Source organism: Astatotilapia calliptera, chromosome 10 (assembly GCF_900246225.1).
Source record: "Astatotilapia calliptera chromosome 10, fAstCal1.2, whole genome shotgun sequence".
Classification (NCBI taxonomy): domain Eukaryota; kingdom Metazoa; phylum Chordata; class Actinopteri; order Cichliformes; family Cichlidae; genus Astatotilapia; species Astatotilapia calliptera.
Genome location: NC_039311.1, coordinates 11,468,102 through 11,486,468, shown reverse-complemented (window position 1 = coordinate 11,486,468; position 18,367 = coordinate 11,468,102). Strand labels below are relative to the sequence as shown.

The 18,367-nt window shown below is 40.0% G+C and overlaps 1 protein-coding gene across 1 annotated transcript; it reads left to right on the top strand.

Moving 5' to 3' along the window:
• The first annotated feature begins 1,129 nt into the window (after positions 1–1,129).
• On the top strand, positions 1,130–16,497 carry LOC113030625 (plastin-3-like). The gene is made up of 17 exons (XM_026182235.1): positions 1,130–1,146; positions 1,463–1,618; positions 8,007–8,111; positions 8,198–8,349; positions 10,097–10,226; positions 10,452–10,584; positions 11,542–11,623; positions 11,730–11,895; positions 11,987–12,129; positions 12,813–12,908; positions 13,010–13,205; positions 13,701–13,779; positions 13,885–14,002; positions 14,083–14,213; positions 14,854–14,977; positions 15,155–15,279; positions 15,378–16,497. The coding sequence occupies exons 3-17, from the start codon at positions 8,051–8,053 to the stop codon at positions 15,508–15,510; spliced, it is 1,869 nt and encodes a 622-aa protein (XP_026038020.1). The 5' UTR covers positions 1,130–1,146; positions 1,463–1,618; positions 8,007–8,050; the 3' UTR covers positions 15,511–16,497.
• Positions 16,498–18,367: the final 1,870 nt, after the last annotated feature.

The following is an 18,367-nucleotide window of genomic DNA, read 5'->3' as shown; positions in this document are numbered from 1 at the left end:
GAAAGCATGCCTTATATTTTTTAACGCAGCTGTAAATGTCTTTTAAAAAACATGATGGGATTCCAGAGCTGTAAACTTTGTGTGAACCTTCTGGTTTTTATGTACTTGTTTGCTTCAACAACAGATCTTTCTTGTTATTTAACACATAAATTACATGTTATCTTCCCTGTTAGTATTCTGAGTAGTCTATGTAGTCTGTAAAATACCAGTAAAATGCCTAGTGCCCACACAGTCCCATTTTATAACACTGTCTGTCCCACATACTTTTCAAGTTACAGATCACATCTGCTTCTGATCCACTCACATCATTCCCTTCCACCTGAAGACAATAGGTAAAATAAAGCGTGGAAGATATTTAAATTTCATATTACTTGTTATTTTTCTGAAAAAAATCAGCCATTGTTAAATCTGTTTTCACTGTTATCTTAAAGATTACATTTGACAACCTCCAAATGATGAGTTTTGATACCTCAGCATTTATCAATAAAGGTTTTGGTTTAAAGACCATCAGAACAGGGTTTTTTGAAGGTTATCCCTTGTAATCTATGCAGGAAGAGAATGAGATCTCTAACTTCTGATCCTCAATTCAGAAAAGAGAAATAAGGTTTACCCCTAGGTCCAAAGGGAAAACAGTTAAATGTGCAGCACAACTGAAGGTTTTCACCTGTCATATAATGTTGTTTTGTATTCATTGTGAAAACCTCACCTTAAAGAGCGACAATGACTTGGAAAACCACGCTGGTGGCAGTGGTTTAGACAGCAGACCAAATGTTTTTTTTAATTATAAGGTCAACAGTTTTATTTGTCTTCTATGAATTAAGGATTCAGCTTGTAAATTTATCAGTGTTGTATAATAACTGTAGAGTTTTTAAGTCCTATTAGGAGTGTCCCTTAAGAGTGTTGTTGACCCACTATTGATCATCTGCCTAATCACACGAGCCAAGGTGTGAAAACAGGTGTGGGTCACTATCAACCGAGGTTTCAGGTGAACCCATTGTGAGACCTTGCCCAACCCTATCGTGTGACTTACTGCAATCAAATGACCTAAGATGTGAGTAGGCGATAAGGAGTCTGGGAGGGGGTGAAAGAAAATCTGGTACTCTCCACCATTTGCTCTTAGAACTGAAGAAGATTCTCAGATGAGAGGTGAGTACAGATGCTTTTCTTTCCAAGCTCCTAAGAAAGTGTAGGTAAATCAAAATACAAGAAAAACTCCCCACAATTTAAATATAAAGGGAAAACATAGTTAGATATACTTTGAAAACATTTTATGAGAATTTAAAAATACTACATTTTCAACTGAAAATATTGCTGAATACATACATATATTTGTGCACTTGAGATATGACATGCCTATAAAGAATGTAATTGATTTATTATTTCTATAATTGTTCTAATAAATCAAATTAAGTAAAAAAATGTTTAATACAAAAAGACTTTTCACTGATGTATTTTATTTCAGTTTACATTTTTGGCATGGATAACCCTCCATAGCCGCACCGCCTGTTTGGTGACGTCACGAAGGGCGGGCGAGCATTCCTGCCGTCTACTTTTGTCTCTACGTGGAGGAGGTAGGACTGCAAACTGGACAGTGTCTGGAATTTAAGGCGCACTAACAGTAAGTACCAATTTCCTGACAAGTTCTAGACCAGCACCTACTTATAGATAGAGTTTATATCAGTTTTGCTTATCAAAACAACATCCTTTGTCCCAAGCTTTCCTCCCTGTTATCCTCTGTTTGTAGGGATGGGTTTGCTGGAGTAAGCAGGGGTAGTTTCCTGCCTATGAAACTTACATGTCTGTCGCTAGCCGGCTAGCTCTAGCTACACCTTGAATGTAGCTCGTTCATCCTCTCGGAGCTGAACGAGTCTTAAAATGTTGAAATATTGCACTCTTTCACTCCTTAGTTATGACCACATAACTTTTGGAAAAAGTAACTACTGCTCAAAGACGTAGTATACATATACTAGTTTCATTGTTTAACTATGTATCACATTTATACACGAGGTTCACATTTCTAGTTATTTTTTATTTTTGTAGATGCGGGCTGTTTAGAAATTTTTGAATATGTAAAATCCTACAGGAAAAGTCAAGTTAGACAGAACCAGGTTTGTTCCTTCATCACGCCGCCTCTCACCGGAGGAAGTATAGGTGGAGCCTGCACTATTTCTTTTAAGTAATTCTTTTTAATCTTCCCGCTCCACCAAGTTAGCATATAAAAACCACATACCAGAATACAATATCACAGTCTGTAAATAAATCTTGTGTAACACATCTCTCTGCTCAATGCTCTTTACTTTGCTGAGTGTTTCTCCTCTGTGTGTGTGTGTGTGTGTGTGTGTGTGTGTGTGTGTGTGTGTGTGTGTGTGTTTGTGGGTTATTTTCTGCAAAGGTCTGACTCTCCCACTTTTTGCCAATGAACTGTAAACGTCTATGACGCCTTTGCACTCAATGTGCAAGAGTTAGCGTAGCTGATCCTTGAAAAAGCATTGTTCTCATGTGGTCTGTGCTGGTAAGCCTGACAAATGTTTCCCAACCAAAATAAGGCAGCTTGCTTATGCACAAAGTGACTTTTTGTCTGTGTCTGTGTGTGTTGAACAGTGGTCTATGTAAACTTGTTTACTGCCTAGAGCGATTTACCAGATTTTTCCTGGAGCCCATCTGGAGCTGCAGCGCTCACTTACATCTGGGATTCCAATCCTGGATCGTTCTTAGGACACGGCTGATCAGCAAGGTCGGCTGATAATGTCAGAGAAGCCCGTATTTTAACTTCATAAATGTTGTGACTTTGAACATAAAGCGTGTTGTGAATACAGGGTCTGGCCTTCTCTAAAATCTTGTTTCACTTGTATGGCAGGATACGAGGATGCAGGAGACGAGGTGTTTAATTCATAAACATGATTAATACATTGTTAGCTGTTCTCGTAGTGTCAGCGCTAGTGAATGTGATGATTGCATTTCCTTTGTGGGGAATGAAAAATGCTGGACGACATTTTAACTGTAACCTGACTGGCGTGGTTAGATTGCCCATGAATGTACTGGTATGTAGACTATGCTCCACAAAATAGCTGAGGTAAAGTGTAATTTTCCCTTGCTCATGCTGTGGAAGTATAAGAGCGCCTACTGTATGTGTTATTTAAAAGCACAGACATTACATGTGCACGCTGCTGTCTCTCCAACCAGACCTTGGAGACTGTGGATGGGTGGTGTATTTTTAAAAAACCTTGTGCTTCCAGCCGGGCTCACACCTGTGCAAGTGAACAGGTTTTCCCACTTTTTTCCACCATCAGGATCTATGGGAACGGTCACTTGTTCTGCAAGTCAGTAAAAGTGATCAGGTTACTCTTTAGTTGCACTTCTTTCTTTATTCAGAAACTCCTTTTTTTTTTTTTTTTTTTTTTTTTTTTAAATTGCGTGTGCTGATGGATGTTTCTGAACATTAAAACAATGCATTGCTATGCTAGAATGCCAAGTCATTTTAAATAAATCATGTGCCAACTTTAATTAATACTACACATCAAATGCACCAGAGAATATTAATGCAATGAGTCACTAATGTTTTCCATTTTTTTAAAGGCCCCAGCTTATTAATGTGGTTTTTGAAGCAATCGGATACAATGTCAGTGGTATTTTTTACGGTTGCTGTGCCTTTTGTAGTACTGTGAGTGTGCCATGCCTATAAAGGATAATGGTATGCAAGGTTTTTGTTGAGTAATAGCATAGGTGTAGGTGTGGCTGCTTACCTGTAGGAGTAACAAGCTGATTCAGCAGCACCTCTGTCTGTATGGACTCCCGTACTAGCCCCTTTTAGACTTCCTTCATCATTTAGTAAAGCTACATGCTTTCATTTGGCCAACAATGGTAGGCTATAGAGAGCAGATCGTAAAGGCTAGGTGGTTGCTGTCATTTCATTTGAATGTTTCCATGATGATTCACCACATGGCCTGGCTTTTAAGGCTTTTATAATATCACTTTAACCCAGCCCAGGGTGTTGCACTCGCAGCTGTACATGATGTCAAAGTAGAGTAAACTCCGCAAACAATTTGTTGTCATCACCTCCCTCCTTACCTGTCAGTACTGCCCTGCTGATCTTATCCCAACAGCCTGAACAGGAAATAAAGGGCTGGCCCTACAGACTGTCTTTCTGCTCATGAGTCATTTTCACATCTGCACAAGATTGTGAGTGTAAAAAAAAAACAAACAAACAAAAAAAAACGTCCCATGTTCTTGCAGACCGTGTTGGGTGTGTGCTTATTGAACTTAACCACATTTGGGAAGGGTGCCCAATCTATTTGTGTGCCTCACATTTCCCACATAACTGGATGAAACACTGGCGGGGCGGGGTGTGTCGCCTCAGCTCTGCACATTTAATTCAGCCATCTGGGAGCAGCCCTCGGCTTTAAATTGAGTGAAAGATTCATCAAAGGCGATTGTAAATGGCGTCAATGTGCTGTTTTTGGCTCAACAATTAAAGCCGCTGCTGGTAAAGAAGTGTGTGTGTGTGTGTGTGTGCGTTTGTGTTTGCGTATTTGTGATATCCAGTTGTAAAATGAGCTAGGAACCGAGAGAGCTTCTTGAACGGAGGGGGGGTTAGATGTCTTAAAGCCTACAAAACAAGTCCAGTTATGCTTGTTTTGCTGCTGCTGGGTATCACATGACTAGGATGACTGCACATCTATACAGATGAGCATTTGTTTCAGTCCAGCTTAATTTCAGCTGGAGCTACCAAATCTTGTATTTTAGGATATTTACAATATTTTTCTGTTTTTGCTTGGTTGGTTGTTTGTTTTTAATTAGTGAAAAGTATATAGCTATGGCACTCCTGAGTCATCCTCTTTGTACTATAGCCAAAGACTGACCTCTTAATAATGTGCTCTATCAGAGGTATTGATGTGCTTTTAGGCAGACATCCATTTAGGAGGTTGATGTTGTTTTCAATGTTAAAGCACAGAATTTTTACAACACACACACACACACGCAAACACATGTGCAGCTGTCAAAGAAAACAACTGTCTTTGGAAACCAGCCGCTCTGAACTCTACTCTCTAGTGTAACACAAGATTTATGGCCACAGCTTTGCTACGGTGATTACAAACGCTCTATTCTTCCGTGCATCTCACATTTGTCCATTGCCATCTGTGCTCTTGCTCCACGTACTTGTGCCCTTCTTCTGTTGTCACTCCGCCTCCTGTTGAGGGTGTGACAAGTGAGCGAGTGAGGTAATGTTTGTGGGCCCTTCTTGCAGCAGGCCCAACTCAACCGGCCACATTTCACATCCTTTTTGGAGAAAAGTTAAATATAGCAGTGCTGAAATTGGCATTTTCCTAATAGTTGAGTGGGGAGTTTGTGCTTGGCCTGATTTGGGGTTGCTTTGTTGAAGGAAAACACACTTCTCTCTGATTTATAGTAAGTCTTTTAAAATGATTTGTGCTTTGATGTGGCTCATTAAAGTGACAAATCCCTTACCGTCACCTAGTTTTCGAAATTATGTAATTTTGTCTGAAGGACGTTTTTGGGCAAGTCTTTCTTGTTTTTGCAGGGCCGTGTGTTTTTAATTTGTCACTTTGTTTTATATTTATAGCTTTATGGGAACTGCATCACGTCTCTGATGCCTTGTGGCTACTGATGAGTCACCTTTCGTGACTATTAATAGTTCATTAAAGCAGATGCAAACTTTGGTTCACTGTCTGCTCAGCTGTCTGGGATGCTGCTGAGGGTGGAAAGATAATAGATGGCTCAGTTCACTCAGAGACGTTCAGGCACAAATTCCACTATTCGTTCTGTTATTTTTATATGTTTTGTTGGGGAAACCAGGCGTTGCCCAGGATTTCTGACAAATGTGACGATCGCACATCTGTAGCTTAAAGTCTGGCAAGAAAAAGGGAACGCGTTTCTATCTGGAAAAATCTTTGCTCTTTTGCTAACCGCTTTTTGTTTTCTCAACCCTCGTGTTGGAGAGGAATGCCATCATACCAGTTTAGCCTTGGAGAGCGAGGGAGCTCACCTCTCTGTAAGTGGAGCTCACTCAGTCCAGGCCTCCTGCATTCCTTTGCAGCTACTGAACAGGAAGGGGGTGCTGACAGAAATTCCTTATTTTCAGTGCCTTTTTTTCTCAATAGTTCCTTTGCCTCGGAGGAGAATGGGAAGCAGTGGTTTTTGTCAAGCAAAGTAGCTCTCGAGACAGATTTTCACTGACTCGTGGTCGATCCGTGACTTGAGTAGTTAACCTTTGAACCAGATGAACCTGACGGGTCATGTTTCATTTGCTCTGGCTGTTTAAACAGATTTCCATCTGGTCTTGCCCATGGCGTGCCACTCGCCAGCGTTGATCTAATATTCAATGGGTTTGAGCTAACCTATCAGCACACTGCAGTCTCTTTGCACTGATCTGTCACTCAGTGCTGTCTTTTTTTTTATCTCTATGAAACAGCCATGGGTTTGAATATGCAGGAACTGTAGACAAGGGTTAAGCGTTTGGTGTTCCTGTTCCAAGTTCCACTCTTTGCCCAAATAATATTGACCAGTGCTATTGAATGGGATTTGGGTGCATGCAGGTAAACAGAAATGGGTGGTTAGAACCACCAGCTTTCCCCTGACAATAATTCATATTTATAATTATTAGTAAATTTGAATGGGATATCTGATGACCTACCACAGAACATAGACCAGGGGTGGGCAACTCCAGGCCTTGAGGGCCGGTGTCCCTGCAGGTTTTAGATGTGTCCTTGAACCAACACAGCTTATTTAAATGGCTAAATTAGCTCCTCAACATGTCCAGAGTCGTGGTAATGAACTAATCATGTGATTCAGGTGTGTTGACCCAAAGTGCAATCTAAAACCTGCAGGACACCGGCCCTCGAGGCCAGAAATTCCCCACCCCTGCCATAGACCCAAGAGACTTTATGGTCTTCCTTAAAGTTAGCTACACAATTCAAATGCCTTGTGTAGCTGTTTGGCTACACAGAAAGAGGAGATTGCAGGGATTAAGCCAATGTGGGGGTCATAGAAACATACTAAAAAAGCAAACGGTGTGTAGCTTGACAGCCACTGTGCTATCTGTTAATCAAATGTTGATTGGTTGAAAAGTCACCTTGAACAGGAATGGGAACGATAGAGTTCACCACAAAGAGGAAGAGATTAAAAATGAATAAATAAATAGGAGAAAAGCAGACACAGGACAGTTCGCCCTCTTGTTTTCACTTTACTACAAACAGCTCTTTGTGTGTTTTGACTCATGTGTGCACTGTAGCAGGTACTAAGGTCAACTGTCCCTGTCATGGTCACTATTATGTGTGATTGTCCATGATGTGTGCAAAGCTCATCACAGGTGCTTAAGTCATGTAGTGATTGGCACTGGAATCCCAGATTGCACATTTTGTTGATTGTTTGTAGGTCAATCCATTTAATTTCAGATGCATTTTGGTGATAACACCCCACAAATGTTTCACATTTGCACGTTTGTCTAGAGATCCCTGGCTTTTGAGTCTTTCCAACTGCTTGAGTCTTTTGAGTCTATTTGAAACTGCATGCACAGTCTTAACCACTTTTTAATTGCAGCCGTCAGTAAAAAGATTTAACTTGCTTTGTCGATTTGATTTGTAGTATAGGCACACAGTAAAAATAAAACATTGTAGTTAAAAAAAATCTATATTTTACAAGATTTACTGTATAGTATACTAACTGAAGAGTAATCATTTAGTCAACCAAAGGCTGATGACATCTTGACTCATCTAGTAGTTTCATTGGAAAATGAGCTTGCTGCTATACAATAAAACTAACAGGACGTGACTTTGATTAAGGAAACGGAAAAGCGATAGGTAAATGAAGCTATTTTAGGCCTGACAGAAAATAAAAGGTTCACTTATCTGCTGCGTGTCGATGCCACTCCCTTTGCTGGTTGAATGCATAGAAAGTGACAGCAGTGTGGGTGAGTTTGCAGGAGTGATAAAGATGCTGTTTTCCTCCCAAACTATTTTTAAGATGTTGTGACTCTGCTCTCTTCACAGTCACACCTTTCTTTGACTGACCAGCTCAGGTCAATCTCAGAAAAATGTCTGCAAAGCTAACACAAGAAGAAAGGGAGGAGATAAGACAGATATTTGAAAGTTACGGTAAGTAAAAGTCGTGTTTCTTTTTATTGCCGTCATTGTTACTGTTGGTTTAACCATATCTGATGATTCTTTCTGTGTTCTTATAGATAAGAACGGAGATGGGAATATCTCTAAACAAGAGCTTGGTGATCTTCTTAAAGACATCGGCCATCCGCTGCCAGGATTCAGGCTTCGAGAGCTCATCCAGAAGCTCGATACAGACAATGATGAAAAGCTAAACTTTAACGAGTTTACCTCGGTACGTTCTAAGCAGAGCCGAAAAGCATCCACATGCCACAAATGCATACAAGCATACTGCAGGAACGTGAAAGTGATAAACTGAAGAAGTGATTAATCCTTCACAGTAGCAGCTTCTTGTACAGTCTGCATTCTTTATCAGTCAAAACTTGGGATCACAAACAGCACCCCAAAATGTTATCACCCTTGGTCCAAACATCTACTGACTAATTATGTATGTATTTATTTAATAATTAAATTTTTATTGAATTAGACATTAGAAACATCAACATATAAAAAGGCAGTTCAAAGACACTGATGTATACAAGGGAATTTGTACAATAAGTACAAAAAGATGTTTTCACTTTTTCTTTGGATATGAACTCACAGAAGAGGCCCTGTTGCTCCTTGGCTATCACATTTTTTTACAATTGAGACTTCCCAACATCTTGTCTGGCACGAGTCTGATTGATTAGGTATTTTTTATGGCACTGCAAAGCTGGGATCTGCAATCCAGCATGGTCCATGTATAGATAATAATGACATGTATAGACATACATGTGCCATTATGCAAGAAAGATGAATCAAAATGAGCAGAAGTGGCTGAAAGTATTAATAACCTCCACAAGGCTGCTATTGTGTTGTTGCGGTTGCTTCTTTCACCTACACTGGGTAGGAAGTGCAAGCTAGCATCCTGTGGCCTTCTGCATGTAAAGAGTGCTGTGCTAGTTTGCCCAGCAGCTCATTGTGGTCACACCGACAGCTGTGGAGGCGAGGCCACTGATGAAGCTCTGATAACTCCGGCTGCAGGAAGTATCACATACATTCCTACTGAATACATATTGTCAAACCAGCTTGGTTTCAATTCTCTCCCATGTTGCGATTTACTGATAAGATACGCTGCATATCAAGAACTGTCACCACATATTGCTCCCATTATTATTGTTAAATGACGTTTAAATATGTGGGTGTTTAATTTGGAGGATAAGTGCTGTAGCTGTTTCTGTCATAATCTCATCAACCCGAGGCCATCCTGGACCTTTAAAGCTCGTTGATGCCGTCAAAACCTCAGCTACTAGCCTAGATACTCACCATATCTTCTTAACCCAACCTGCTGGCTACAGGGCTATGTTTTCGTGCCACTGAGGAGAAATTCCAGCAGATCTCCTGTGTCTGCCGAGCAACCTGAGCTGCCACGGTGGCTCGCAGGAGACCACAGTAACAGGAGAGAAGATGGTTGAGGCTTTTTGCACAGAAGTATGACTTAATAAAGATTGTTTGCTTCACTGATTCTGATTCATTGATTAGTCTGCTGATTGCATTGAAAAAAAAAGTCAAAAAATTCAAAAATGGTCCAAACGCTTCCAAATGATTTCCGATTTAAAAAAAATAGAAAAAATAATATTAAAATACTGAATTACAAATGAAATTGCCGGAATAATCATATTATAAATAACATGCAGCTGATCTGAACGTGATCTTTAGTAAATTTGCTCAGATACTCATACAGTAGTTTGACACATACCTGTTTAATCAAATGTAATTCAAAGGAAGTGTCTGTCATTGGTCTGTTATGCTGAGTCAGTCATTGTAGGTACTGGTAAATGATGGTGTCTTATCTAATCCAATTCTCGTAAATTAGGATTATTTCCACCACTTTTTTTGAGATTACTACGACATAATCCCAAATCAGTGTCTTTAAATGCAACACAAACACGCCATAGCCTTCAGCCTTCGCCATTTCTAACCATTCTTTGCTGTTATTTTAGATTGTTGATGAACTGAAGGCCGGCCAGATATCCAAGTCTTTCCGCAAGGCCATCAACAGAAAGGAAGGCATCCTGGCTATTGGAGGGACGTCTGAGCTGTCAAGTGAAGGCACACAACATTCGTTCTCTGGTACGTCAGAGATTCCCAACCTCATTGGCACTGTTTGCTGCCAGTGTTTGTCATGAGCTGTTGACTTTGTACCCTCTGCAGTTCAGGTGCAGGCGCTTCATTTAACACTGAAGTAATCTATATTAGACAATGTGACCTAGTGAAATTAGGTGATATAAGCAGCCCACTCACGTTACCTTGTTGGTGTTTGGATTTTAACTAACCTGTGTCTGTTTGTCCTCATAGAGGAGGAGCGATACGCCTTTGTGAACTGGATCAACACCGCTCTGGAAAAAGACCCTGACTGCCAACATGTTCTGCCCATGGATCCCAACACAAACGCCCTCTTCACGTGTGTTGGAGACGGTATCGTACTCTGGTGGGTGCTCCTGTTACTGTCCCTCACTGAGCTCTAACACTGCTCTAAAGGTTGTTCATATTAAAAAATATGAGTTTTTATATCAACATATAGAGGTCTAAAGAGATCGCGTTGTCTGTGCCTGAATTGCAGCTGGACTGGTCAAAGCTCAAAATGATGCTTCACTGTTTGAATTGGCTACTTTTAAAAATCTGTTTGAGGTGCCGGTGTGGCTCCCTGGGTTGAGCAGGCGACCCTATCACCATGAGGCTAATGCAGCATGCCCGGGCTTGAAGCCACTGGGCCTCGGAGTGCTGCTTTATCCCTGTAATGCCTCAAAATCCCAAAACATATATTTCAAAAAAACAATACACACACACACATTTGCTTCTGAGTTGGAGTTCAAATTAATATCCACCTTTCACACCCTTCATTTGCATTTTTGTGACCTGGCAAACAAAAGCTATGATTTTGTTTATTACATGCTGAATTATGTTTTGTGATACTGTACAACTGTTTAAACATACATCAGTTTTACATTAACTCAAGCTCAGTTTATAAGACTGAGAAAATATATGATTACTTTTACTTAAGTGTTTTTGACACCAATGGCTCTGAAGTAGTAAAGTAACAGTCCTTCATGTTAAACATATTTCTGATACAGCTAATTAAGTTGCAACATAAAAGGATATTGTTAGTTTGTCTAAGGTTATGTTGCTACAATATAAAAGCAAGAATCAGTTAAACATCACATGTTTGAATTTATGTTAAAGTTTAAAAAAGTGCCACAAATTTACTTAAACTGTGAATGCAAATCTTTCCAACCATGATGCCCTAAAAGTTAGATATTTACGCCCAAGTTGCTTAATATTCACAAACACAGATGCTTTAGAGACAATAAACATTTGGATTTCTGTCTCCTTAACAACATGCATCAGACATGTTAATGTTTGTGGGGTTTTTTTACTCTTTGCACAGCAAAATGATCAACCTGTCAGTGCCCGACACGATTGATGAGAGGACCATAAATAAGAAGAAGTTGACTCCTTTCACAATACAGGTCAGTCAGTTTTTTCTTATGGTGCTTTTTTCCCCCTCACATTTTTTAGCAAATGTTTTTGTTGTTGTTGTTGTTGTTTTGTTAACTGTTAATTTGTGCCTTACAGGAGAATCTAAACCTGGCCCTGAACTCTGCTTCAGCCATCGGGTGCCATGTGGTGAACATCGGTGCTTTAGACCTGAGAGAAGGGAAGCCCCATCTGGTGTTGGGCCTGCTGTGGCAGATCATCAAGATCGGTCTCTTTGCTGACATTGAGCTCAGCAGAAATGAAGGTACAGGGCATTAAATAACATGCGCTTCAGTCCTGTTGTTCCCCCAGTCTGTTTTCAAGCAGTTTAAGTGATGATTAATGCTCCTGAACAGCACTGGCGGCATTGCTGAGGGATGGGGAAACTCTCGAGGACCTGATGAAGCTGTCACCAGAAGAACTGCTGTTACGCTGGGCAAACTTTCACCTGGAAAATGCTGGACAGAAGAAGATCAACAACTTCAGCTCTGACATTAAAGTGAGTATACTCACTGGCACTGAATCCAGGTGGTGCATCTAAATAGTAGATGCAGAGAGAGGGACACTAAACAAAACTTTAGAACATAATATTACAGGTTTAATGTGGCTTTTAAGGTTCTTCACGGGGCTTTTTAAATCCATTTTTGACTTGTTTTTCACTCCGGTAATAACTACGTCTACCAACACAGGCGTCTGTCAGCCCACCTGGACAGGTAGCACATGTTTGTACAAACTTACCCAAATATCCACTTATCTTTTCCAAAAATAGGAATGAGTGGGTAGTGTCTCAGGCTTAGCTGTGTATGTAGGGATTAAGACAAAGACACAGTCTTTCTGTGGCAACATGCATTTTAGTGAGTTAGTTCAGGTGAAAGGTGCCACTACGTCAGATGTACAGCATTTTGTATACAGTTATGCACCTGTATGTGTATGTATTTTTCTCAAGCTCTGCATTTGTTTTTTTGTTTCTGATTAATTCTCATTATTATAACATTTAGCGATGTGATCCTCTAAAAACTTCTAAAGTTCAGTTTTTGTCCCTGTTGAAGTTGTTCTCAAACTAAATCAAGTTTATCATCACCTTTCTCAGAGCTGCCTTTAATAAGATAAAATGAGTGCAGGTTTTGTTGTTTGTCCAATAGCAGGAACCTACATTTTCTTTCTTTGTTTTCCTTTATTTAGGATTCAAGAGCCTATTTCCACCTTCTGAATCAAATCTCTCCAAAAGGCACAGATGAGGATAAGCCACGCATAGACATCAACATGGCAGGAATCAATGTAAGCACTCTGACAGTCAGCGCTCACAGCTGAGCATCTCCAACACATGCCAGCAGCTGTACAGGGCCTCTGACTCGTGTGTGTGTGTGTGTGTTGTTCAGGAGAAAGACGACATGAAGAGGGCAGATGCCATGCTGCAGCAGGCTGACAGACTCGGCTGTCGGCAGTTTGTCACTCCAGCTGACGTTGTCAGTGGAAACCCCAAACTCAACCTTGCTTTCGTGGCCAATCTGTTTAATAAATATCCAGCACTGACCAAACCTGAGAATGAGGATATTGACTGGGGACTGTTGGAAGGTGGGTTATCAAGACGTTCACAGGTGGTAATCAAATGAAAGCTAAATTGGAAGATACAAGAGGCCCCAGGGATCTGTAGTATTTCTCTGTTACATTATTTATGGGTGAATGAGTAAAACAAAAAGTTTGATGCAGTCAGGAACCATCTTTGATGGAAAAGCAGAAAATGAACATGAGAAATCTCCAAAATTAATTTTAAAAAATCTGCTTGAAAGAATCTAGCTGACAAAATGGTTGTATTTAGATTTCTCCAGATAGTCAGAGCATCTGCCTAACACAAACATAAACATGTAAGTTATAGCTAACAAACAACAACTAAGAGGTGTACTGTAGCATAGAGAAGTCTTAATATGACAACAAGTCCCTCCTGGCTTTGGCACCTACTGCATACGTTAGTCAGTACATTTGTATTTACAATAATCTTTACTGTTCACTTGTATAGTTGCATACATTCATCATTAAGTCCCTTAAGACTCACAATCCTGTACTGTCCAGGTGAGACGAGAGAAGAGAGGACGTTCCGAAACTGGATGAACTCCCTGGGAGTGAACCCACATGTGAATCATCTGTATGGGTAAGTAAACTTCCTGGCATCTGAAACAAAAAAGTGGGATGCTAGCTTCTTCTTTTTGTCTTATTTAATGTTTATTATTAATTACAATGCTCACTATTCTTCCAGAGACCTACAGGATGCCCTGGTCATCCTTCAGCTCTATGATAAGATTAAAGTGCCGGTTGACTGGAACAACAAGGTCAACAAGCCACCATACCCTAAACTGGGAACCAACATGAAAAAGGTAGACCTAATGGCCTTATTCTTTTAGATTCAAGAAGAAACATGTTGGCTTTCTCCAACTATTTAATTTATATTTCCCAGCTGGAGAATTGTAACTATGCAGTGGAACTGGGCAAAACGGCCAAGTTCTCCCTCGTTGGCATCGGCGGGCAGGACCTGAATGATGGCAATGCTACCTTGACTCTAGCACTGGTGTGGCAGTTGATGAGAAGGTACAAAAAGTACAACACCGTGTGATTTCAGGAATAGAATCAAGTAGAAGTTCCTCCTTCCTTTTGTTTCTGTGTTTCTGCTTTTCTTGTAGTCAACAAGATAAGGAAAAGGTTTACAGCCTGGCGTGCTGAGCATGCATAGCACATTTCTATGTCCAGCTGACTTATTTTTAAACACTTAAAAAATATAAAACAACTAATTTTCTGAATTGTTTACATTCTACAGTAACACAGATTGCAAACTTTGGTTTTTAAGCCTTAAGTGGCATCAGCAACCTTTATAAGTCATATGTAGTACACATAGTATATGTAGTACATTAAATAATAAAGTTATGCATCATTATATTTTAAAGGGACTTCTTATCCTCATTTACAGCATTTGGGAACAATTGGTCGCCAGGGAAAAATGAGTATTTAACTGGCTGCGAGTGGTTTCTGGAGGTTGCTGGAAGTCACTGTGAAATTGATCACTGTGCCCCAGTCATTGACCCCATGGTAGCCATTAATCACTAAGGAAAAATGCTCATCCCACAATCGGTTGCCAGTGTTTGCCAGGATGTTTTTGTCTTTGGTCTTTTAGTTAAAACTGGAGTTCTCTGTTCAGTCCTGTAATAAATATTCTGCCTCTCTACTCTTTCAGATATACGCTGAATGTACTGGAGGACCTTGGTGATGGAGAGAAAGTAAATGATGACATCATTGTACGCTGGGTGAACAAAACATTGGCAGAGGCTGGAAAATCAGCCAAGATTTCAAGTTTTAAGGTAAAATGACATTGGAGAATCAGACATCTCTACATATGTAAACCAGCCCTCATCAGCATTGAGCAGCGTAAAAAGATGTAGTCATGTGATTCGGTTGGGGAGGGGTGGGGTCTCATTTTGCTGAGACGGCTCCATGTGTGGGTCGGAGCCCTAATCTGTGTGTTATGTGGCGATCAGGACAAGGAGATCAGCAGCAGTTTGGCAGTACTGGAACTCATAGACGCCATCCAGCCTGGCAGCATTGACTATGATCTGATCAAAACTGGCAGACTCTCTGAAGACGACAAGCTGGAGAATGCCAAGTAAGGACAAAAAGAAGGAGAAGCAGCTTTTTGACCACATACTGGTAAGTAGGGGTGACCAGCTTTTATATAACTTACCATGTCTGTATCCTCTCTAGATATGCCATTTCCATGGCGAGGAAGATTGGAGCCCGCGTCTACGCTCTCCCAGAAGACCTTGTGGAGGTCAAGCCCAAAATGGTGATGACTGTCTTTGCCTGCTTGATGGGTCGGGGGATGAAACGAGTCTAACTAGCTGGAATCATTGTGACAATTACTCATACCCACAGGCCATTAGCATTTTGAGAGAGCTGCCCCATTCGAAGGAATTATGTTTTTTTTTTTTTTTTTTCTTGTGTGTCAGAATCATACATTTGCATGTGTCCCTGCATCTTCTGATTAATAGAGGTGTTTTCTGAAGAATAATGTGCTTTCATCTTATTTAAAGTGAGGCTGCAAAACTAAAATTTCTAAAGACTTTGATCATCTTTACAGTTTCAGTATGCAGAACTCTTAACGTGTAAGAATGCTGTTTTGTTTTGTGTTTTTTAAGCGAGCGTGCCTGTTTGCAGCTGCAAGGTTGTTTACATATTTTTACTCAGCTCGATAAGTAAATTATAGCCTTGAGTAAGCAAAACACATTCCCAAATACCATAGTTATGAATAAATGCTTGGTAAATGTTTGGGAAGGGGGAGGGGGAATAAAAAGAGAAGAGGCATCAGACAACCATTTCCTCTCACTTGATGAAGTAAAACCATGGCCTAAACTGGCATCTTAACTGGCAACGTAAACGTCTACATATCCATATACAGAAGCCATAAGGTCTGATCATAGTAAAGACCATGATGTGCTATCTGTATTCTTGTACTCGTCATTTGTTTGTTTATTGGGATCATTATGCGATGTAAATGCTGTTCTTTGGGTGTTTCTGGTCTTAGTTGTTTGGGTTTTTGTTTTTTTGTTTGTTTTGTTTTTTAAAGTATCTGTTACGTTGGATGAAGAGCAGGCTGACTGGATTCTCCTGGCTTCTGCTGTGCCTTCTTGTCTCAAAGACAACTTGCACTCATGCGTTGAGTTTTTCCTTTCCTTTTGTATTCACCGTTACCAAATATAAATTGCAACTTCATTCCAGGTAGCTTTATGATACTCTATGACAATGGCCAGATTGTATTTGGTCTCGTGTTCATGTCTATTCCTAAGGGCTTTACATGCAACAATAAATATGCCTTGGAAAACCAGTCTTATGTTTGATCGTGGTTATTTCTGACCACAAGTTCATCTTTTAAGCTCTTCCACTTTTCTTTAAAAAATGAAATTTACTATTTTGTTTTCACTTTACAACATTATTTAGCCTGGCTAAATTAACCAGCCCAGAACACAGATTATCTTTGGGGTTCTTTTAATCTGAATGATAAAGTAAGCGCTCAGAAGAAAATAAAAAAGCTTGTAAAAATAAAGAAATAAAATTGTTACAGACAGTTCTTATCTAGTAACAGCTTTGTGCAGTGGTAACCCACTGCTACTGCAGGTTATTTCCCCAACTTTATCAGCATCTGGAACTCAAGGACGTCTAGCGTCATTTTGTGTGTGATATAAACCCATACATAAATAAAACAAACTTAGCAGTGCAAAAATAACTGTAGTGGCTTCTCCTGCTAAGATACAGAGCCAAGATTAAACAGTTAACAAGGTACATTTCCCTCTTACCCACAGAGATAGTATAATACAAGTGTGAACTCAAATACATGCAGTGCATTAATTCAGCAGAAAACGGAATATAGATCCCTCTGAGATGAACGGCGAAGTTGGTTGCAGCCACTCCTGGTGCCTTAACTGTTGCACACTTTGCATTCAAAACAGATCACGCAGCGAAAAAAAAGGCATTGCACACCCACATAAAACCAATGCAAGCTAGCACTCCCGTCTCTGTAGATCCCCATGATCCCTTGCGCTCTCAGGGGTACCCCAAAAGAAACAGCGCCATCCAGTGGCATGTCCCATAATATCGAACTTCCACCTGGCTACAATACAAACAAAGTGGATGCTTTGGTTACTTGTAGATCAAAATAAACATTATGTTGTAATTATATAGCACTAATTCGGGGACTTTATATTGTAAGATAAAGTCTCTACAATATTAGAAGCAAACCTCACACACCTACCTCGCACATCTACACAACCCACTATGAGCAACAGACATTATGTCTCTAAGATTTTTAGGACAGATTGCAATAAATTCAGTTTTGTGGAGATTTTAAAGCATGAATTTAGAGGTCGTTCTGGCTTCAATGCCTATAAGACATGCCTGTAGTTTACCTAACTGACTTCATGGAAAAATAAAGCTGGGTATCATCTGCATAGCAACAAAGATGTAAGATGTCATATTCAGTTTCTTGTTAAACACAAATACCTGCATGTCTGAAAGCTAACATGTCTAACCTTTAAGCAGTTGGACTACAGCAGCAGAAGACCACACAAGGTGCCACTCCTTTCAGCAAAGAACACAAAAACTAAGCCATAATTCTCATCGGCTCACCAAAACTGGAAAATAGAACGATTGGAAAAATGTCGCCTGGTCTCATGAGTCTGGATTTCTGCTGCACCATTCAGAAGGTATAATCAGAATTTGGTGTAATCAGTATGAAAGTATGGATTATACCAACAATTTTTTACTTGACACACTTTGGGGCCCTTAGTGCCATCTGAGCATCATTTAAATGCACTGTTGGTGACCATGTCTGTGTCTTTTACATGGGTAATATATCAGTTTATCTGAATAAAGTGACGTATTAAGTATAATTAGTGATGCTGGATTCATCATGCAAGAAATGCATCATCTTGGCTCAACATCTTGAAGGGTATGAACAAACAGTGGTTGGTATGGTTACAAGTAACCATAGAAGAGGATACATACAAGTCTAAAAACACTTTAACATTTAATATGTTTAAACTGATGTTAAACATGACTTTTTTAAGCATTCTCCGAGTACTTTCAGTGTATTAGATCTTTTGTTTTGTGAATGATTGATCCCAAAATGTACTCAGGAGGAAGTTCTTTGTTTCCAAGCGCCTCTTACATCAGATACCTGTTGTTGTTTTTTTACTGCT

Coding starts and splice junctions, on each gene's coding strand:
- LOC113030625 (XM_026182235.1), top strand. CDS start 8,051: ATGTCTGCAAAGCTAACACAAGAAGAAAGGGAGGAGATAAGACAGATA. Junction 8,350..10,096: donor ACTTTAACGAGTTTACCTCG/GTACGTTCTAAG, acceptor CTGTTATTTTAG/ATTGTTGATGAACTGAAGGC. Junction 13,780..13,884: donor CATGTGAATCATCTGTATGG/GTAAGTAAACTT, acceptor CTATTCTTCCAG/AGACCTACAGGATGCCCTGG.